The sequence below is a fragment of the Bubalus kerabau genome, chromosome 10, assembly GCF_029407905.1.
Source record: "Bubalus kerabau isolate K-KA32 ecotype Philippines breed swamp buffalo chromosome 10, PCC_UOA_SB_1v2, whole genome shotgun sequence".
NCBI classification, from domain to species: domain Eukaryota; kingdom Metazoa; phylum Chordata; class Mammalia; order Artiodactyla; family Bovidae; genus Bubalus; species Bubalus kerabau.
Genome location: NC_073633.1, coordinates 24,246,750 through 24,269,989, shown reverse-complemented (window position 1 = coordinate 24,269,989; position 23,240 = coordinate 24,246,750). Strand labels below are relative to the sequence as shown.

The 23,240-nt window shown below is 39.8% G+C and overlaps 1 protein-coding gene across 7 annotated transcripts in view; it reads right to left on the bottom strand.

Annotated features, from left to right (window-relative positions):
• Positions 1-23,240, bottom strand: part of NEO1 (neogenin 1) — a 238,422-nt gene that overhangs the window by 28,345 nt on the left and 186,837 nt on the right. For all 7 annotated transcript variants that reach the window (XM_055536927.1, XM_055536932.1, XM_055536930.1 and 4 more), the window contains 8 exons: positions 21,345-21,394; positions 20,292-20,439; positions 17,039-17,149; positions 15,768-15,962; positions 8,573-8,668; positions 5,652-5,827; positions 5,431-5,569; positions 3,282-3,389 (listed from right to left, as the gene is read on the bottom strand). In XM_055536927.1, the coding sequence (XP_055392902.1) occupies positions 3,282-3,389; positions 5,431-5,569; positions 5,652-5,827; positions 8,573-8,668; positions 15,768-15,962; positions 17,039-17,149; positions 20,292-20,439; positions 21,345-21,394 (1,023 nt within the window). The remainder of the gene's footprint in view (positions 1-3,281; positions 3,390-5,430; positions 5,570-5,651; positions 5,828-8,572; positions 8,669-15,767; positions 15,963-17,038; positions 17,150-20,291; positions 20,440-21,344; positions 21,395-23,240) is intronic.

Genomic DNA, 23,240 nt, shown 5'->3' with positions numbered 1-23,240 from the left:
TGGCATAGTGAATAAAGCAGAAGTAGATGTTTTTCTGGAACTCTCTTGCTTTTTTGATGATCCAACAGATGTTGGCAATTTGATCTCTGGTTCCTCTGCCTTTTCTAAAACCAGCTTGAATATCTGGAAGTTCATGGTTCACGTGCTGTTGAAGCCTGGCTTGGAGAATTTTGAGCATTACTTTACTAGTGTGTGAGATGAGTGTAATTGTGCAGTAGTTTGAACATTCTTTGGCATTACCTTTCTTTGAGATTGGAATGAAAACTGACCTTTTCCAGTCCTGTAGCCACTGCTGAGTTTTCCAAATTTGCTGGCATATTGAGTGCAGCACTTTCACAGAATCATCTTTTAGGGTTTGAAACAGCTCAACTGGAATTCCATCACCTCCACTAGCTTTGTTCATAGTGATGTTTCCTAAGGCCCACTTGACTTTGCATTCCAGGATGTCTGGCTCTAGGTGAGTGATCATGTCATCTTGATTATCTGGGTTGTGAAGATCTCTTTTGTATAGCTCTTCTGTGTATTCTTGCCACCTCTTCTTAATATCTTCTGCTTCTGTTAGGTCCATGTCATTTCTGTCCTTTATTATGCCCATCTTTGCATGAAATGTTCCTTTGGTATCTCTGATTTTCTTGAAGAGATCTCTAGTCTTTCCCATTCTGTTGTTTCCCTCTATTTCTTTGCACTGATCACTGAGGAAGGCCTTCTTATCTCTTCTTGCTATTCTTTGGAACTCTGCATTCAGATGGGAATATCTTTCCTTTTCTCCTTTGCTTTTCACTTCTCTTCTTTTCTCAGCTATTTGTAAGGTCCCCTCAGACAATCATTTTGCCTTTCTTTTTCTTGGGGATGGTCTTGATCCCTCCTGTACAATGTCACGAACCTCTGTCCATAGTTCTTCAGGCACTCTGTCTATCAGATCTAGTCCCTTAAATCTATTTCTCACTTCCACTGTATAACCATAAGGGATTTGATTTAGGTCATACCCTAACGGTCTAGTGGTTTTCCCTACTTTCTTCAATTTAAGTCTGAATTTGGCAATAAGGAACTCATGATCTGAGCCACAGTTAGCTCCTGGTCTTGTTTTTGCTGACTGTATAGAGCTTCTCCATCTTTGGCTGCAAAGAATATAATCAATCTGATTTTGGTATTGACCATCTGGTGTCGTCCATGTGTAGTCTTCTCTTGTGTTGTTGGAAGAGGGTGTTTGCTACGGCTAGTGCGTTCTCTTGGCAAAACTCTGTTAGCCTTTGCCCTGCTTCATTCTGTACTCCAAGGCCAAATCTGCCTGTTACTCCAGGTATTTCTTCACTTCCTACTTTTGCATTCCAGTCCCCTATAATGAAAAGGATGAAAAGGACATCTTTTTTGGGTGTTAGTTCTAGAAGGTCTTGTAGGTCTTCATAGAAATATTCAGCTTCTTCAGCGTTACTGGTCAGGGCATAGACTTGGATTACTGTGATATTGAATGGTTTGCCTTGGAAATGAAGAGAGATCATTCTGTCGTTTTTGAGATTGCATCCAAGTACTACATTTTGGACTCTTTTGTTGACTATGATGGCTACTCCATTTCTTCTAAGGGATTCTTGACCACAGTAGTAGATATGATGGTCATCTGAGTTAAATTCACCCATTCCAGTCCATTTTAGTTCGCTGGTTCCTAAAATGTTGACATTCACACTTGCCATCTCCTGTTTGACCACTTCCAATTTGCCTTGATTCATAGACCTAAAATTCCAGGTTCCTATGCAATATTGTTCTTTACAGCATCAAACTTTACTTCCATCACCAGTCACATCCACAACTGGGTGATGTTTTTGCTTTGGCTCCATCCCTTCATTCTTTCTGGAGTTAGTTCTCCACTGATCTCCAGTAGCATAGTGGGCACCTACCGACCTGGGGAGTTCATCCTTCAGTGTCCTATCTTTCTGCCTTCTCATACTGTCCATGGGGTTCTTAAGGCAAGAATACTGAAGTGGTCTGCCGTTCCCTTCTCCAGGGGACCACATTGTCAGACAATGATAAGAAATGCTTTTCAGTTTCCTTTGTTGTTCAGTCATTCAGTTGTATCTGACTCTTTGCGACCCCATGAACCGCAGCACACCAGGCTTCCCTGTCCTTCACTGTCTCCCTCAGTTTACTCCTACCCATGTCCATTGAGTCAGTGATGCCATCCAACCACCTCATTCTCAGTCACCTCCTTCTCCTCTTGTCCTCAATGTTTCCCAGCATCAGGGTCTTTTCCAGTGAGTCGGCTCTTCACATCAGGTGGCCAAAGTTTTGGAGCTTCAGCTTCAGCATCTGTCCTTCCAATGACTATTCAGGGTTGATTTCCTTTAGGACTGGCTGGTTTGATCTAGTTGTATCCAAGGGACTCTCAAGAGTCTTCTCTAGCACCACTGTTCAAAAGCATGAATTCTTCGCCATTCAGCCTTCTTTATGGTCTAATTCTTAACATCCATACATGACTACTGGAAAAACCACAGCTATGACTATATGGACCTTTGTCAGCAAAGTGACAAAGGTCACTCTTCTTTTTAATGTACTGTCTAGGTTTATTACAGCTTTTCTTTCAAGGAGCAAGTATCTTTTAATTTCATGGCTGCAGTCACCTTAGGCCACCTTTTCATACAAAGGAACTTCAGGAGGTGAACTCTGGCTCCACAGCATACATTATCTGGATCAGAGGCAGGTTTTTCTCCCTGATAAAGATGAGGAAGGCATAGTGCCTTCTACTCTGGAAGTCCAAGGGAAAATTCAAGGTCCTGTCAGAGGTCCAGGCCAACTCAGACTTTTAACTTGAGTTGTAAGAGCACAGGAAGCTGAAGTAGCAATCCTGGATGAAAAAAGAAACTATAAGCCTAACGGGTATTTTTGAGCTTTGGGGTAAAAGAGGTGAATTTATACTTATTGGGTATCACCCTGTAGAATTAGGCAGCGTCTTCAACCCCAAGACCCTGGTCATCTAGTCAAAGACAGAGAATAGCTCTCTTGAGGAAAATAAATAAGTCTGTATGTTCTACCATAACCAAAGGCTGTCTAGTGCAACCCACACCCATCTGAGTTTCATGAAATATGGGTCAGAACAACCAACTGGCGACTCCTTTTTATGTCACTAAACAGCACCCCTTGCTTCAATTTCCAGGACCATCATGATACATAGCACCCCAAAAAATGGCCAGGTCAAGTCTTGAGACCCCCATTCCTCCCAAGAACAAGGTGTTCTTCTAGAATGCAGGAGCAGGGAGCAGACACACTCACAGGCATCTCTGGCCTCTTACCTGTAATCTTGCCATTGGCTTCAGAGGGAGGCTGCCAATTTACAATTATGGTCCTCGGTTTCCCCTCTTTACTCACAACTGTCACATCCTTGGGCGGAGAAGTAGGAACTACAAAAGAATAACACTTTCAGTAATTCCTGTTCATTTCAACTGAATTCACCATTTCCTCAACCTTCTCCATTTAGAAGGCACAATAAAAGGTACAGCCTCTTGGCTTCAAAGAACTCACTATCTGTCTATAAATAGCCCCAAGAAAAAGAAGAATATGCAAAGTACCAAAGAGGAAAGACCATATTGAGAGGACAAAGAACAGGCATCCCAGATGGGGAGGTCAGGCAGGACGGTTAGGTAAAATTAAAAGCCACCTGCAGTCCCTGCTTGGTAGATCAGGAGACAGAAAATGAGAAAAGTCATATAATGTGCCCAAGACTATGTTTTCTCCCCTAATTTGGATTATTTTGTTAGAATATTTTTAAGTGTAAAGTAACTTTGTCTCTACCTATATATAGTTGGCTTTCCAAACCAAATATGATGTTTGAAAACCACCATTCCCCCAAAGAATAAATGATTTACAAATTAATGTTTTATTATGTTAAATTGGCACTGAAAAGATAGTCAACCATTAAAGCTTATTGCTCTGAAATGTAAAGCTGTTTACGGAACAGAAAAGCCAATTAAATAAAAACGACAGTGCGTCTGGGTTTCCATGGTAGTGGTGGTGAAGTTTCTAGGTCGTGTCTGGACCTTGCGACCCCATGGACGGTAGCCCCACCAGGCTCCTCTGTCCATGGGGATTTCTCAGGCAAGAATACTGAAGTGGGTAGCCATTTCTTCCTCCAGGGGATCTTCCTGACCCAGAGATCAAACCCACATTTCCTGCATTGCAGAAGCCCCTGATGTTTCCATATTATGGCTGAAAACTTTTAATGTATTAATACTAGTTGGGAAATCAGCATATTAAGTATATCCTTACATTTACTCTTTTCCTAAAATACTAGAATTCTCCTGGTATGAAATGGAAGGAAGCCAAGCCCAGTGAAATGTAAACTCCTAATGGAATATCATTTATTACCTAATGGGCTGGAATGAAAGCACAAAGGTATTTTTTAAACTGGCAAAGAAAGTAAACTCAAGTTCTATTTAAGTTTTTGTGCACTGCATTTCTCTCTCTCCCAATCTATCCCTTTTTTTTTTCCTCTGTAGGAAATTCAACCAACTGTGCCAAAGATAAGACATGAAGGCCAAACCCAGTCTGGAGAGACTTTATAGTTCCATTTTTTTCATTATTCACATAAAGGAGAGAAATAGGAAGGTGGAATAGACAGAGCCTCCCAATGGTTACACACATCCCCATGCTAGGGAAGTATAAGGGGCAGAAGGGCAGGCCTACAAGTGAGCAAAAAGCAAGCAAAACTTTCAAATTAGATGGCTTGCTTTCCCTTTAATTTACTTAGCTGTATTTTTTCTTTCATGTTTACTTACAGACAAAAACCCTAAGAATACTCCAGTGGGAGACTTTATAAGACACTAACCAGTTTGCAAGAAAGCTTCCAGGGCAGTTTAGGAGAGCTCTGGTAAAAGTGCTGAGGCTCTAGCAAGCATGGTGTTGGTAAAGGGCAGGCTACTTCATCTTTTCTATCTCAATTTTCCAGGAAGGCAAGGTTAAAAACTGTAGTTCCTTATGTCTACACGGTGCTTTATTACTTACCATTTATTGGGTAATTTATTTTGCCCTATCAAGTAGAAAGATAGCAATTACCCCTCTTTTACAGATGGAAGAAAGGCTGGATGACTTGCTTATATAGTCAGTAGGAGGCTGACCTTGGAATTGAACTCATGTCTCATGATTCCTAAACTCTAGTACATTCTGCATTATTTCTTTCTGCTATTTGCTAATGTTCTTGAACAATGATGAAAAAACCAAAATTCTTCAGCTGGGAAAGCAAACACTGAACTCCAGCTGTAGTTGCTCTCACTGTGTTCTGTAAATATGTCAATTCACACACTTAGTTCTTTCCTTGGGTAGTAAAGAGAGGTGATGAGGCGCCTCATGACTTCGGATGTGGTACAACATTAGCACGGACTTTCCTGGCTTTCGCATCTAGTGAAGAGAAGAAATGCCATGTGACCAAGTTCTGACAACACATACCTAATTCAAAAGTAGTCCCGTGGGCTGTCATGCTCCATGTGCTTGATCTTCGACCTTTGGTCACCATCACAGAGAATTCATAGAGTGTATTTGGTTTTAAACCAGTCACCAAATAACTCAAAGTCGTTGCATTAGCATTCTGGAAACATATGAATCAAGAGCTTCAGAATCAGAAAGTATGAATAATTAGCTTTTCTTACCCAGAGTGAATATGCCAGTACCTTGTACTTGGTGTTTGCTGGGATGTTGGTTTTCCATCGGACTGTGTAGTACCGGGAGTCTGTAATCTTCTGGTGTTTGGGCAGGGAGTTGTCCGCCCAGGTGATCCTTATGGTGTCATGGCTCAGAATGGAAGCCTGAACTCCCACTGGTGGCATCATGGGAGTGGGATCTGGCACTGGAGTGTATGGAGCATTAATAACAAACAAATCAACTTCAGAAGTGTCTGGGGTAAAAAGTAATTAAAAATGGAAGTGGCATTTTAACATAAACAAAAATAAAAGGGAAATGCAAGGTAATATAATGGAATGAAAGGTGAGAAATGGAGAAAGAGAAAGAGAATCCAGAGTTAATATATAACCATCATTCATTTAAAATAATATTTCCACTTGTGATCTTTCAGGAAACACTTGCAGGAAAGCACCTAGAGAAATAGTACTTAACTATTTTCTACTACTGTAAACTGCGTGTATATTGAATAGGTAAATAAAATTTGGTAATCCAGTGTTCCCCAGTGGCTCAGACGGTAAAGAATCTGCCTGCAATGTGGGAGACCTGGGTTCGATCCCTGGGTTGGCAGGATCCCCTGGAGGAGGGCATGACAACCCACTCCAGTATGCTTGCCTGGAGAATTCCCACTGACAAAGGAGCCTAGTGGGCTACAGTCCATGGGGTCGAAAAGAGTCGGACACGACCGAGTGACTAAGCACAGCACACATCATTCAAACTTCTTTTCTTTGTCTTAAAATTTTTTCTTTAAATAACTTGAAAATTCTACCTTGTATCCAAAAAGGATCATTAAAAGAAGAAAACTGCTTTTAAAATCAAGGGTATTTTTCCTAAATAAGTAACACAAAGCTCATGATCTATTTTGGTATTTCAGTGAATGTGGTTGAATTTTTGGGGATGTTGCTTATCACACTGGACATGTAAGGGCCTCTCCTCTAAAATCTGAATCTGAATATCAGCCAGTGGAAACTCAGCCTGGTCTTGGAACTGGGTGTATCTGAAACCCACATAGGGTCCAATTCAGATCTGCTGATGCCCAGGGTCTAAAAGCAGTACCACAACATGGCTTACATTCAAGTAAAGCAAAGGGAACCCAGGGGCATTACTATTCATGAAGGAAAGGTAAGCTGATAACATGAGGAAGTATTTTATACTTTTCCCAGTAGACTCAGAGAACAACCCACTGATTAATCCCAATCAGTTTTGGGAAATGCCCCAGCTATCAAGGATTTAAGTGACACAGCCTTTACGAACTTAAGAAATCAGAGTACTTTTTGATAGAAGGAAAAGTCTATACTCATGTGCTGTCCTGAACCATACGCAACAGACATATTCTCTAAGCAGCACCGTCAAAACAAGGCCAGAATGAGCCCAAAGGCACCACGACGCGCGGTAATATGGAAGCATCCAATGCGCTTTCCCAGCTCTTGGTCAGTTACTTAAGTACACACACACTGATTTATTTTAAGTGAAGGTCTTAAAATGGGTATCCCATTTAGCTATGGTGACTAGTCCTTCCTATAACCTAAAATCTGAGACGGCAGGGGCCTTATTTATGAATAATTGCCAAGCTAAAGCAATAATCTCCATCTGTGTATTTCCTACCCAATGAACACTAAAAATAACAGAAGAACAGCACACATAATAATCAAGGGCTTTGTTCAAAGATCAGGACACATACCAATTAGCTAAAGAAAATGCACCTTCAGGTGCAAAAATCACTAAGACTGCGAGATTTTTTCTTATTGTAACAACTCTTAGAAAAGACAGCTAGGTAACTTATGAACATTTCCTCTTGTGTACTTGTAGCCACTCTATATTTTTAAATCACATAAGAGAAAATAATTCCAAATTTGTTTTTTCCCTATTACAGACTGATTTAAGAAAGTAGCAAACCCTTTATTTAAATATTCTCTTTCATCTTATGTTTTTTCTTTTCTGACATACCAAAGCTATTTTTAAAAGAACTTATAAATTGTAAGCATGCAGGAGCAGAAGACAGAACTATCAAATATGCAGTAATGGTATTGATCTTGTTAAGTAAAAGCATAAAAACAGGCGACAGAGATTATCTTTTTAAAACGGATAATGCCAAATCCGTACTGTATGCAAAGCATCCAGAATACACAGCAGGCAATACAAAGTCACAATTTTGTTTTAAGAAACAAAAGAATATTACTGAAAGTGATACATTCTTTGATTTCCAGTACCATTTAGAAAAATTTACAATTCTAATATATTCACTTCAGTAAATTTTCTCATTCAGATCTAGATCTAAATCATGTTTTACATATCTACAGAAATTTTACATCATTCTTTTAAAGATATTTTAATAGATAAATTACAAAGAAAAGCAATAAATATTTGGTCTCTTTTGTAATAAATTTACAGTTTATCAAATGGATGCTACATATAGCTTTATACTGTCTATATAAATAAAACTTATAAAAAGCACATAGAAAAATACTTTCCCAACTAATTCAAGTACTAATAAAGAAAATGTTGGATTTATCAATCTAATACATTTATTCCATTAATAACCTATATATTTTCTCAGAGATATGGAGATCCTTTAACTTTTTTCTCCTTTTAGTTATAACTCACATGACCAAAAGATGAAAAATCACTTTTAACTCTCTCATGACTACGCTTTCTAGATCCCAATATATTAAAAACATATGCTATACATTTACATAGATGTGTTTACATGACAGGATTAGTATTTTCTAAAAAGCAAAGCAGGATTTAACAGAACTTTCCATGTTGAAAGCCCATTTATCCTCCTATGAGGCCTGACCCTAAACTGCCATATCCTTTTCCTTCCACTGATACCCACGGGGCAGGCCTCATGCTAACATTCTACTTAAGCTGCTGGAAAATATGCGGACAACCAGGGATGGGCAGGATACCTTACCTGTGTGGGGTCTGGTCACAGCACTCTCGTACAAGGGGATACCTTCACCTACGTTGTTAAATGCTTTCAGGGTAATCACATAGTGAGAGCTGGGATCTGAAGGAAAGAAACAAGTGGACACATGTAAAAAACTCTCACTACAGAATTTTAAAAATTCACAGATTATTGTGTGTAATCTTAATTGTAATAAAAGCCAAGTCAAGTGAAGTTGCTCAGTTGTGTCTGACTCTTTGCGACCCCATGGACTGTAGCCTGCCAGGCTCCTCTGTCCATGGGATTTTCCAGGCAAGAATAGTGGAGTGGGTTGCCATTTCCTTCTCCAGGGGATCTTCCCGACCCAGGGATTGAACCTGGGTATCTCGCATTGTAGGCAGATGCTTTTACCGTCTGAGCCACCAAGGAAGTCTCCAATAAAAGCCAGGTCATACTTTAAAATTTTTTTATGTGGGATTATTCTGAGGGGTGGGGAGGAATGGAAATGGGAGAATACAGATTATAGAAAAACTGGCTGGGATCAACTTCCTGTAGTCCCAGGAGCAAGGGAGACTGTTCCTGAATCTTCTCTTGGCTTCAAGTCATCAGTGGTTTAGTGATGTTACTGTATAGAGAAGAGTCTGGATTAAAAAGAATAAGTAGGATTTCCATGTGTTGGAATCCCACAGGTGCAGCTTGGACTTAAACAAACCCCATTCCTTCTCAGAAGGAGGCAGCGATTGAAACAGCCAAGCTAGAGAAGTAGGAGAGAAACTGTTAAACCAGTTAACTGCTGACGGTCCTTAACTCTCATTGGGATGCCAACCTCATCTAGCTTTCATGCAGACTTCTTGGTTGGAGAAGACATGACCCAGGATTTCAACTGGCTAAGATGATGATCATGTAAAATGCTGCTAGTTAGATTTGGTGAAAAAGAGGGGTATTATATAGTTGGAATAGCATTCATTCTCCTATTGGCTAAGGCAAATCAGGAAGACCCCGCTTTATCACATTCCTGATCCAGGCAAGGTTTAGTACAGGTACTTCAAGAGTGTAGTCTCAAAATGAAGAATGGGGTTCCACTGAAGCGTTGTAGGGTGGGGAGTTGACCCACACCACTCACTTCTGGTAAAGCTGGGCAGTTTTTCAAGGTGGCCACACCTCAAGTGGCCTTCATTTCTTCAGAAGCTGCTTGGTGGCCCATTTTCTAAATACCATTGAGCAATATATAAAGGTACCTGGTCTTCCAGTGTGAGAAAGAACTGACAACAAATGGAATAAATAAGACTTAGTACTTGACTGGCAGGAAAAGGTGCTGATATGGACAACATGGTGGAAGGTGATGCCATTCATTGAGATTGGGGACAGAAGAATCACAATACACATTTTCCAGACTTGATTCTAGGCCCCCTTCTAGTCCTACTCTTTACTCTCTCCCCATGTGCTTTCATTCATTTCCTTGGTTGGATTAGCATACATGTGTGATCCAATGCAAATTAGTCCTGACTTTTCTTCTGAGCACCAGACCTGTTCAACTGTCTGTTGGGCATCTCCATCTATTGGATGTCTCAAATCTTTCTCTCCCCTTCCTCCGCCCCTTCAGATCTGCTCCAGTTTTCCCTAGAGTTCATAAATGGCATGACTATGCACGTTGTTGTTCAAGCCAGAAACCTGGGAGTCGTTAAGACCCCTCTCTCCCTCCTTCCCCACATAAGTGATCAAGTCTTGTTGATGCTATCTACATGCCTCCCACCACTCTGCCTCATTCCCTGTGCTCGCTCTTTACTGGCCACCTCTCAGTCCACCGAGTGGTGTGCGCTCTCCTACGACTGGGTTGTAACCTGTGCAGCTGTCCCCTATGCTGCGGACACACAACACTCTTATTTACTCAGACACTGCCCATGCATCTGAAAGGGGCCATCCCAGACTGGATGACCTCTTTAAATACATAGCCTGTAGCACCTCATTTCTCCTCCTCAGCCTTATAAACAATTTGAATTATTTAAAAATTACATTATCTCTAATCATTGGGATCACATCTGCTTGATTCTCTATTTATAGTGTGCTCTATTTCTAGCAAAGTGTCTGGGGTATTTGCTGATTGAATGAAAGCTTGCAGAAGATACTAACTTTAATTTTGATTAAATTATGATAGACTATAAGATATTCTATCATGATTTATGATATTCCAGTACAGATACCCAGCAAGCAGACGTTTATATAGATTTGAAGCTCAGAGAGAGCTCTAGTTTGATTAATAAATGCATTCCTATGTGTATTTCTCCACTCCACTGACTTTTCTTTTGTTCAACATTTTACGTATCTTAAATCTATCTGATAAATACAGCAAGCTTATTTTACTTTATGCCACATCAATTTTTTTTGCTGCTTCTCAATGTGCACTTTCTTTACTACTAAAATATGTCTACTGCCATCAGCACACGCAGTGCTCCTTCTCAGCTCGTTTCCAATCACTATTCTCACTCAGTCTTTCAAGTACAAGTCAGGCTTCTTCCCTGCCTGCTCCCCTGTGCCTTACCACCTCCTCCTTCTCTGAACACACTTCAACGCTTCTCACTGTTTCCTGTGTTTTACTTTCCGTCTCCTGTTAGACTGAAAGAGGATTTTCATTTCAGTAGTTTTGTAAAGGAAACAGTAGGAGTGGGTGACCACAGAAGTATTTTTATCCTAGCCTATTCCTTTGCTCTCCTACAACTGCCTTGTAAGACTGTTCATGTGGGGAACACTTCCCAGATTAGCTGTGCTGTTTCTTCTTGAAAGGAAAAAGAAAAAGGCTACTCTGTTTTTGACTAAAGCATTAAATTGTTGCTTATCTTCTACCAGAAAAGATGACCCTAAGTAATTTATCGCTTGTTCTTGTGCTTAGTTGCTCAGCTGTGTCCAACTCTTTGTGACCCCATGGACTGTAGCCCACCAGACTCCTCTGTTCATGGGGATTCTCCCAGCAAGAATACTGGAGTGGGTAGCCATTTCCTTGTCCAGGGAATCTTCCCAACCCAGGGATCAAACCCAGGTCTCCCGCATTGCAAGTGGATTCTTTACTGTCTAAGTCATGTGGGAAGCCCTAAGTCATTTATTAGACACTTAAAATTGTCTTTAGGAAAGACTTTTACAAATAAATTTGAATAAAAAAGGTTGGTCAGGAAGATTCTAAATTAAAAGGCAAGCCTTTCAAAGAAAGATCTCAATAATGATATTTAATTTGGAAAAATATGCCTATCTAAAGCAATTCATTTTCTATTATAAAATATTACTGTTTCTCAAAATGTTGGCTTTGTAACTCACCTTTGAGGTAATAATTTATATATAACACAATATACCCATTTATATGTACCTTTTTAGCTTTGACAAATACATATGCCTGTGTAAGAGTCTACTACTTAGCACTAAACAACAAAAACAAATCACGACCACAGCACATATTCCCTGAAGAGAACACTCTGAAGAGTTCTCCTATTGCCAGTCGACTGCAGTCAATTCCACCTCCTCGCTTTCTAGTCACCCACTCATCTGTGTCACTATAAATAAGGGCCACACATGCTGCAATTTCATGAAAATGTATTAACACAGTATGTGTTCTCTTGTGTTTTGCTTCTTTTGCTCTGCATAATGTTTGTGAGATTTGTTATGTCGTTGAGTGTACCTGTAACCCATTTCTTTTAATTGCTGACTAGTATTCCATTGTCGGAGAAGGCAATGGCACCCCACTCCAGTACTCTTGCCTGGAAAATCCCACGGATGGAGAAGCCTGGTAGGCTGCAGTCCATGGGGTTGCTAAGAGTCAGACCCGACTGAGTGACTTCACTTTCACTTTTCACTTTCATGCATTGGAGGAGGAAATGGCAACCCACTCCAGTGTTCTTGCCTGGAGAATCCCAGGGACAGAGGAGCCTAGTGGGCTGCTGTCTATGGGGTCGCACAGTCGGACACGACTGAAGTGACTTAGCAGCAGCAGCAGTATTCCATTGTATGGATATAGTACAATTCATCACTTGTTTACCCCCTTTAGATTATTATAAATCAATTATGAACATCTGTGTAGAAATCTTTGTGAAGATATGTGTCTTTATTTCTCTTGGTTAAGTAACTATGAGTGGGAATGTTGGATTGTATAGTCAACTTTTTCAGAAACCTCCAATCTGTTTTCTAGAGCAGTTGTACCTTCATAAGTGCCCACCAGCAAGTATGAGTTCCAGTTCTGCATCCTTGCTGATATCTGGTATTATCAGTCTATTAAATTTTGGCAATTTTAGAGGTTGTGTAGTGATATTTCATTGTGGCTTTATCTGCATTTCTCTGATAATTAATGAAGCTGAGAATCTTTTCATGTGCTTACTGTCCACTCATATATCATCTTCTTTGGTATACTGTCCATCCAAATCTTTTTCCTACTTTTTTATTGGACTATTATCTTCCGAGTTTTTAAAAAATATTTTAGAACATATTCCAGACTCAAATTCTTTGTCAGATACTTGAATGATGAATGTTTTCTCCTGGTCTGTGGTTTACCTTTTCATCTCACTGGTCTCTTTCCAAGTAGAAGTTTTAAATTTTGATGAAGCCCAATTTATTCATTTTTCATTTTTTTAATTTGTACTTCTTTGCATACTAAGAGATCCCTGTGTACCCCAAAGTCACATAGACTTTTTTTCTGTATTCTACTAGACAGCATATTAAAAAACAGAGATATAACTTTGCTGACAAAGGTCCGTATAGTCAAAGCTATGGGTTTTCCAGTTGTCATGTGTGGATGTGAGAGTTGGACCACAAAGAAGGCAGAGCACTGAAGAACTGATGCTTTCAAACTGTGGTGTTGGAGAAGACTCTTGAGTCCCTTGGACAACAAGGAGATCAAACCAGCCAATCCTAAAGGAAATCAACCCTGAATATTTATTGGAAGGACTGATGCTGAAGCTGAAGCTCCAATACTTAGGCCACCTGATGCGAAGAATGGACTCACTGGAAAAGACCCTAATGCTGGGAAAGACTGAGGGCAGTTGGAGAAGGGGATGACAAGATGGTTGGACGGCATCCCGACTCAATGGACATGAGTTTGAGTAAGCTCTGGGAGATGGTGAAGGACAGGGAAGCCTGGTGTGCTGCAGTCCATGGGGTCGCAAAGAGTCAGACACAACCAAGCGACTGAACAACAACAACTAGAAGTTTTAGTTATTTGTTTAGGTCTGTTTTTGTGTATGGTGTAAGAGTCAATGAAGGTTCCTTTTCCTTCTCACAGAGTTATCCAATTATTCACGCACCTTTTGTTGAGAAGACTATCTTCTTTTCCACTGAATTATCTCAGCGTTTTTGTCAAAAATCAATTGAGCATATATCTATTTCTGAACTCTATTCTGTTCCATTGATCTGTAACACCTAACCTTTACACCAACACTACCACAATGTCTCAGTTACTGCAGCTTTATAATATGTCCCGAAATCACATAGTATGGGTCTTCTAAACTTTAGTCTTTTTTAAAAAATGTCTGCTCCTTCACTTTTTTCATGTAAACTTTAGAATAAGTTTATGAATGTCCAGGAAAAAAGTATACTGGGATTTTACTTGAGATTGCATTAGAGAGGACTGTCATTATAATATACTGTCCTCTAATCCATAAACATGGTATCTCTATTTATTTAAGTCTTAATTTTTCTCAGCAATCATTTTCCACTCTTCAGTGTACAGATTTCCTATACATACATACACACACACATATAAATAGCTTACTGTTAGTATGTAGAAATACAACTCTTTCTGCATATTGACTTTATACCTTGTGCCCTTTTAAACTCAGTTAGAGTTTTAGTAGTATTTTTTAACAGATTCCTCAGGATTTCTACCCTAGTAACAATGAGCATGAATAGTACTCAAACACTTGTTTCCAAATATCATTTGCTATAAAAGAAACAAGGAGCAATGGCTAATTCAAGGGCAAAAGCTAGGAAAATACCAGATAAGCCTGAAACATCTTACTGAATCAAAAAGGAAGAAAGTGCTCAAAGAAAGACAGGAGATGTCAAACGGACAGAGAAACTAGTTATAGAGAGATTCCCATTGGCCATTCCCTTCAATATGGAAGAGAAGCAAAGCTCTTCTTTATCAAAGAATGCTAATAAATGCAGAAGAAATAATGGAATTAGAAAATCACCACTTGAGAAACACCATAATAATGATACTGAAGATGATAAAACTACTGAGTAAAAGTTTGACAAGAAACCAGATATTTATAAAGACTCAAGGTATTTCCCTACAAGGTACTTTTTAGTTATGAAGGAAAAAATAATAACTTTATAGAGAAGAAATGTTGAAGATATCATTTTAACCAAGTGGTTAATGTCAGTAGCATTAGGCTCTCATCTGCCTCCTGATATGGTGTACTGACAAGAATACACACATCTATGCTATTCCTTCCAAAAATGTGTAAGCTGAATATAATGATGAACTAGTACATAGGTCTAAATTAAGGGTCATTCTATAAGGCATAAATGTACTTTTCAAAAATGTCATAGTCATAAAAGAGAAAATAAAGGAACTGTTCCATATGAAAGAAAACTAATGAAACACTAAGTAAATACATGTGATCCTGCACCAGAAAACAGTGTTTTTCTTTCATTACAAAGGACACTGATGAGACAACTAGCAAAATATAAATGAAGTCTACAGATACTATCTCACAGTTAATTTGCTGATTTTGATAACTGCACTGTGATTATATTAGAAAATGCCCTCATTTTAAGGAAAGGGACATTAAAGCATTAGTGGGTGGAGGGGCATCATTACTCTCAAATGGTTCCGAGAGAGATAAAACAAAATCAGGTACATATAGCAGACAAAACGCGTTTCCCCAGTGGCTCAGTGGTAAAGAGTATGCCTGCAAGGCAGGAGACACGGGTTCAATTCCAGGGTCAGGAAGATCCCCTGGAGAAGGAAATGGCAACCCACTCCAAGTGTTCTTTCCTGGAAAACCCCATGGACAGAGGAGCTACAGTGGGCATGGGGTTGCAAAGATTCAGACATGACTGAGCACACACCATTGGGTACACAGCAGATAAAGCACATGTGATAAAATGTTAACCTCTGGGGAACCTGGGTGAAGAATAAAAACTGTACTGTTTTTGAAAGCTTTCTATAAAAATAAAATATACAATAAAAAGTTAGAAACAAATCACACACGCAGTTACTTCCTTTACTTAGCATACATACCCAGATTTTCGATGGTGTAATAGCGTTGTTTATAGTCTACTTTTATGGTCTGGGCATGAGGGCTGCCAATGCCATAACCAATGGCATAACCTCTGACCACAATGTTTTGATTCTCTGGAGGCGTCCAGCTTACTACGATGCTAGTGACCAGTGGGCGGACGTGAAGAGAACTAGGCACTTCTGGAACACGAGTTTCTGCGAAGGAGAGGAGAGCAAGATGAGATTCAGATGCACCTTCCTTTGTAATATTTCATTGTCCTTGGGGCAAGGTGTTTAGGCTTCTACCAAATTATCTGGGGCTAAGTTTTTTTTTTCCATTATGGCCAAGAATTCTCAAAGAGAATCTGTATGTATAGTGAAGTACAGCCACAGTTTAACTGCAGCCTAACTCAAACAATCCGAAACACAAGACACTGCAGGATTATTATAATTTGGAAGGAAAGACAAAGAGGTCCAAGAGCCTTCCCAATGGAGAAAAATAAACTGTCTTTCCATTGCTGCCCACTCCTCCTGGTCCCACAGCTGATTACCACACTCCACCAGGTGGAATGAGAAAGGCACAGCACACTAAATAGAAGCCTGCTGTCAACAGGTGATCACGTTTCACCTGACAGTGATGATATCAGTTATTTACTCCCCAAACTAATATGGTAAGTCAGAAAATATGAAACTCAGAACCACAAATTGATTTAAATGGTGGGAGACTAAGAGGCTTTAAAAGGTAGCAATTTGCAGTATCGTTCACACACATTATCTCAAGGCATAAATTCCTACCTCTATTTAAAAATCAGTAAACAAAGAATTACATTAAGTACCCAGGTCTTTTGCCTTTTAAGCGCAGCACTTGTCTCTGATAAAGGCAACATACACGCACTCATATGGAGTCACTGAATAAACTGGTGAGAAAAAGGGCGAGGTTTCTAGGACTAAGGGAAAAGGGAAACTGTAACTAAAACAAAGGCCAGTCTACAGGGTGCAGCCTTAAATTTTAGATCATCCGCCTACTTAATGGCCTTGATAAAAAAGCCAGACTTAAAGCACCTGCACATTTTTACTTGTTCTGGTTCTACTTACAGGGACAGTTCTCAAAAGGCCACTATAAAAAATACATTTCAGGAGACTTGCTGTATTATAGGAATGACAGCAGTATAATCCACGAAAATTCACAGATTTTAGCCACATACACCCCAAAATCTATGCCTTTATAGTTTGACTCATTTGACTTCAGTTAGTACCCAGACTGTTCCAATCCTGCTGATTGTTGCTCTTACCATCTAAGTCACTTTCAAAAGTTTCAGCTGACAGCCAGTCAGTAGCTGGACCTGTACCATTGACTGTTAGAGAAGCCACTCGGAAATTATATTCAGTTCCCCGATCAAGACCTGCGATGCAAACAATAAAAAAAAAACGGGATGATTTGGCAAAGCTAATATAATTATGTAAAGTTTAAAAATAAAATAAAAAAAATTAATTTATTTGAAACTGCAAAAAAAAACAAACAACAAAACGGGATGAAACAAGAGCTTTGGAAAAACAAGAGATTAAAACCTCCCATTAAAGCAAGTATCTCACTTACCATCTTAGTACAAAGCTACTACCCTGGTGGCTTAGTCGGTAAAGAACCTGCCTGCTATGCAGGAGACCCAGGGTCGATCCCTGGGTCAGGAAGACCCGCTGGAGAAGGGAACGGCTACCCACTCCAGTATTCTTTCTTGGGAAAATCCCAGGGACAGAGGAACCTGTTGGCTACAGTCCATGGGGTCACAAGAGTCAGACAGACTTAGTGACTGAACTACCACCACCACCACCACCTCTTCCTGATAACATTTCAGTTAAAGCTAATACAGAACAAGCAATACATAAATACAGCACAGAGGAGCTCCTATCTCTAGATAGGAAGCCCAACAATCCAAGAGCAAAACAAAATAAATAAAGCTCCCAGGAGACTTTAGACCTTTAAAAAGAGCTTGAAGGCACCTTAGAAATGAGGGCTTTCCAGGAGGTGCTAGTGGTAAACAACCCGCCAGCCAATGCAGAGACATAAGAGATGCGTGTTCCATCCCCAGGTCGGGAAGATCCCCTGGAGGAGAGCATGGCAAAATGGGCTTCTTGGTGGATCAGACGGTAAAGAATCTGCCTGCAATCCAGGAGACCTGGGTTTAATCCCTGGGTAGCGAAGATCCCCTTCTTGCCTGGAGAATTCCATGGACAGAGGAGGTGGCGGGCTACAGTTCATGGGGTCACAAAGAGTCTCACACGACTGAGCAACTAATACTTTCACTTTTTCACTTTATTTTGTTACTAAGGAGGCTAAGACTAAAAACAGCCCAAAGGAATGAGAGTTACAACAAAGGAACAAAGTCAGTTGGTCTCAGAAGACACCAAGATCAGAAAATAATGCAGAGGTGTAACTCCTACCACTTTACCTCTGTTCTCTGGGTCACCCCATAACCACAAAAGAAACATTTTAACCATCAAATATGGCCTAGAAATCTATTTCTCAACAACCTACTTGCTCATAAGTATATACAATAAGTAAAAGAGGAATAAAGCCGTTTTACAGTGTAATCTTTCATATTTACTATTAGCTAATGAAGTACATGATATAAGAATGTATCAAAGGTAACAAAGATCTACATGTAAAAGTCTACAAAGTGGAGTAACAGTCAACTTTTTTCTTTTTGTGTTAAAATACATATGACATAAAATTTATCATCTAAGCCATTTTTGAGTGTACAGTTCACATTCATACATTTTTTTAGAGCACTTTGATACCAGATATTGTGAAAGGTCTTATAAAGGTTATGAAAAATTATCCTACACCTCCCATTATTCAAATAACAGGATCATTGGCCAGAAACTAGTACAAAAATTCCTACGGGAGAGCTACTGAGAGAGAGGTTGGCCAGGATGCAGGACAAGCCCTGGCTCAGCTAATTCTGTCACATGGTGTGAGAGGAGAGGTGGGCCTGTTCTCTGCATGCCCATCCTGATTGTGTTGGTCCACAAGCAAGCAAGCAGCAAGACAGGAAGAGAAGCAGAATAGCTGGGCCCTGGTCAGTTTACCCCTCTCTGCTTCCCGCACACACTGAACAGAAAGTGCCAGAGTGGGCCACACAGGCATCTGTAACTGTTAACAGACAACAGTCTGGACTATTAGCAAACAGGCTCTAGAAGAATTCAACCAATCAGGTTATCATTCCCTCTCCTCTGAGGAACTGGAATGTAAGAGTGAGGGCAAGTGGGAGAGAGTGCACACGAGTAGGTAAAGTGAGAGTAAGTACAGAGGCTAAACTCCTCTCCCTCAAGATGACCTACAAAGCTCGCAGGTTAAAACCAAGGCACTCGATCCATATTATAGAGATACGGCAGAATGTGTTAAGTGCTGTAAGTAGTACAAAAGAAACAACAATTACTGGCTAAACCTTAAAATCCTGTAATTTGTTGTTCAATACAAGATCTTGGGAACCCATACTATCCCCCTTATCAGCTTCAAGTTAAGGCTCAAGAGAATAACAACCTTCCCTTCTCAGGTTCGATATCTGGGTTGGAAAGATCCCTTGCAGTAGGAAATGGCACCCTACTCCAGTCCTCTTCCCTGGAAAACTCCATGGGCAAAGGAGCCTGACAGGCTACAGTCCACGGGGCCACAAAGAATCAGACACGACTGAGAGACTAAGTGCACATACACCTTTTGCTCATCATTATATAAAAGTTCAATAAAGTCTATTAAATAAATGAATGAATCTAAATATAATTTTAAAATGCAATAATTTTGATAAACAAAAGGCTATTTTTATTAAGAAAGTGGTACTTTGCTTATACATCAAATGTTTCATTGAGAAAATGAATAGTCTCCTCAGGGGCAAGGACTGTATCTATTTTTATTTATTAGAAACAAGAACCGCGACTGGTATATAATAAGTACCTACTATTAAATAGTCAAAAAAAAAGCCTCATCTTTGGGAAATGTTATTCACCTGGGTCTGGAGTATATTCAGACTGACTTTTAAAAACACCCATGACCAGTTTTGCAGTAATGCTCCTTTGGTGAGATTTCTCAGCAACACTCCCCGAGTCGTATTTATCTCCTGCAGCTTAAAGCTGAGGGGTTCAAGTGAGGAAATGAGAAAATGGAAAGATACCCTCGAAGACAAATGTTCTCCTTGCATGGCTGTGGCCATTCACAACTGTTTCAGGTCATGGATACCCAAGTGGTGTCAGTGTTAGAAGAAATCATTTTGTAGGTCTCTGCTACCACCTAGACTGAGGAAGATTCTTTGCTTATGTAGCTTTGTTTACATGGATAATACATTAAAATAATTTCACCACAGAACAGGCAAAACCTGTAAGAGTATATTTTACAATTTTTATCAGGTCAGAAGTTGACTAAACTATTACAAATTCTTTTAAACCATTTTTGATTTGTGTAAGTCAACAGCCCGGAGCAGTCATTAGACTAGCGTTAATTCACAGTTTGAGAGACACTATCTTTAGCTTTTGCCTACATGCAAAGCAGCTTACCTTCGATCAGCTGTGACAGCTGCGTCCCAGACACCAAGGTCTCAGTGACATCACTCTTCCGGGAAGCCTTTCGGTAGCGAACCTTGTAGCCAGTAATCTGTCCATTTTGTGCGGCTGGAGGAGGTGGCTGCCAGTGAATCACAATACTCTGGGAAACACAAGATTATAGGGAAAGACAATATATCAAACCTTGGTCCTGTTTTACGTATTACTACCCTGAACTCACCGTGTAAGAGAAGGAATACAAAGGCAACAGTGTGTTCAGAGTTTTATTACTAAGCTATTTGATAATCACTCAAAGATAGTTTTAAATTGTAAAACCCTCAAAGATGGAATGGGGAGATTGTATTTGTGGGCAGTGCACTCTGGCACCTGATCTGTTTTGCTAGAATGAAGATACTGGGCAAAAGTCTCAGGAAAGTTTCTGAAGGAAACCATGAGGCCAGAGGCATGTGGATGAGGAAGTACATCAGTGTTAGGTTCTCTTCTACCTCTACTGTAAGAAGAGTGAAATTAGATAGTTTCTGTCTAAAACTTTTCAAAGAGGGGACTGTTAATTATCAGCTGACTGTTTCGTCTCAGTTGTCTATGCAGCCCAGGAGGGGCTCTGGGCATCTGAGAGGCACACGTGGTCTTCAGGGCACAGTGAACTTGCCCAGGAGAGCTGGCTACCACAGTGCAACCACAGGACAGATGTCTGCCTTTGATTCACTCTGGGTTCACCTCACAGTACTAAATGGCTCCAGTATCATAAACTGCACCACCAAGGTTCTGGATGTTGAAGGTCTATAACACCATGGTTTACATAGTAACAGCAGTATACGTGCAGAAAGGCTAAAGTAATTTTGGCATTAGAGAAAGGCAGTAAAATTAAACAGAATAAACCAAAGTTGGCGTCTAAGTCCAGCTTTAAACTGGCAAGTGTAATATCTATGTCACTTTCTTTCTCTGCTTGATTATGATTGTTTTGATAGAGAATCTCCCTCTTTATAAGCCCTCCTGAGGCCTAACAGGCTACCAGTAAAAATGAACAACAGTAATATAAAGTTTTACCTTTGAATTTCTTACTTCTAAAGACAGATTCTGAGGAGCAGCACTGGGAACTACACAGACCAGAAAAAAAAAAAAAAAAAACAGAAAGGAAATGAAAAGAAAATTTAAATTTCAATTACATCATGTGACTGTTCTTGGCCAGACCTTATACAAATGAGCATCTCAAACACTGATACGAAACCTGAAAGGCTAACCCAGGAGCCAGTGTCCTCATGTTGACGGCAGTATTTGGATAAGGTGTGGCCATATATAAGTCATTTAAAATGAGACACATTCACATATGCACACATCCATACCCAAGTCAGGATATACCTTTGGGAAGTCAGATACTTATTTCAAGGATATGATGATGACTCTAAACTTTTCTAGAGCCTAATTATATTCTGAACCTTTAATGTATTCTTCTGAATATTCTTGGGAATAGCTATCTTTATTTTGGGGTACAATTTCTGGAAATGAGCCTAATGAATATGGGAAGTGAATCACCTGGGTATCATTACAAGTCCAAAGTGTGATGTACACAAATCAATGACCTTGGCTTTCTTGTGGGGTTCCTAAACTGGTTTTGAAGGCAGTTTTAAGGAGAGCAAAAAGTTGTTCAACAAGGGAAGTCCAGTTAAGTAACCATTTGGCTTCTGAAGGCAACTATATGGCAGGAAATACTCATTCAGATGTGAGAGGTTTGGGACTATTAGTTACAAAACAGCTGTATAATTTCTCACATATTAGAACATAAGACAGGGTATCTCAAAGTTTATTGTACATATGCCCTCCAGTGTCTTCTTTTGTACTAACTATAGAAAGAAAAAAAATTTAAGAAAACCTGATTAGTTTCTTCTCCAACCACAAAATGCTGACTTTAGCTTTTCTCTCCTAATCCATACATGGAAATTCCTCCCTTCCATTCTGACACTTGGTGACCAGAAACATAACTCAGTACCCACTGTGGTGTAGTCTTCTGGAGGATAGAGAGGATAGAGATCTCTCAACCCAGAGATTCAGAGGGTCTGGAGAAGGACTTCCCCATTTGTGTTCTGAAAAAAGTCCGTGGATGGTTTCAGTCATCTCCTTTTAAGAAACTCTGACTCAGCTGCAGAGGCACCAACATAATTGTTGTTGCTGTCTTCTTCTCTTTCATCATCACCACCACCATCACGGCTAAGATCTGCTTCATGCTCCTACATGGCAGGCAGTTTAATCCTTACAACAATCCTACAGAGGAGTTTCTATTATTATCTCAGTTTACAGATGACAAAACTACAGCTGCAGCTCAGGGGAGTTAACTTGCTCAAGGTATTTGTTTCAACTGGTGTAAGAACCAAGATTTCTCTTCCTCTGAAGTGCGGCCCGTAACCAACCACGCTGAGACACATTCAGTTCCCGCAACAGGCACTGCGGTCAGCATGCCAACCCACCTGATGCACTTAGACGTGGCGCATGGGTAGATTTAAAAGCGCATGTTAAACACAGGCTAACCAAAATACAGTCCGCATTAACTTTTTATCCTGAAAAATGTCAAGTGCAAAGAGTGGCAAGAAGAATACAAAGAACACCATATACTCTTTTCCTGCATTTACCACTTGTTAATATTCTGCCACATCTGCTTTATTTCTCTCATTATATTTATACATATTTATCTATCTACATATTGTTTCTGGAGAGCTGAGAGACAGTTACAGTCATTATGATACTTCACCCCTAAATACTACACTATGTATCTCCTAAGAAAACATTCTCCAACAAAATTATAATACAATGATCACATTAAAATCTAATCAGGACAAAACTACTATCTAATATACCTACAAACGTATCTAAGTTTTAATACTGACTGATACTATACCCACCTAATTATTAAGTAATTGTACCAAGAGTGTCTTTATACTGATTTTACTC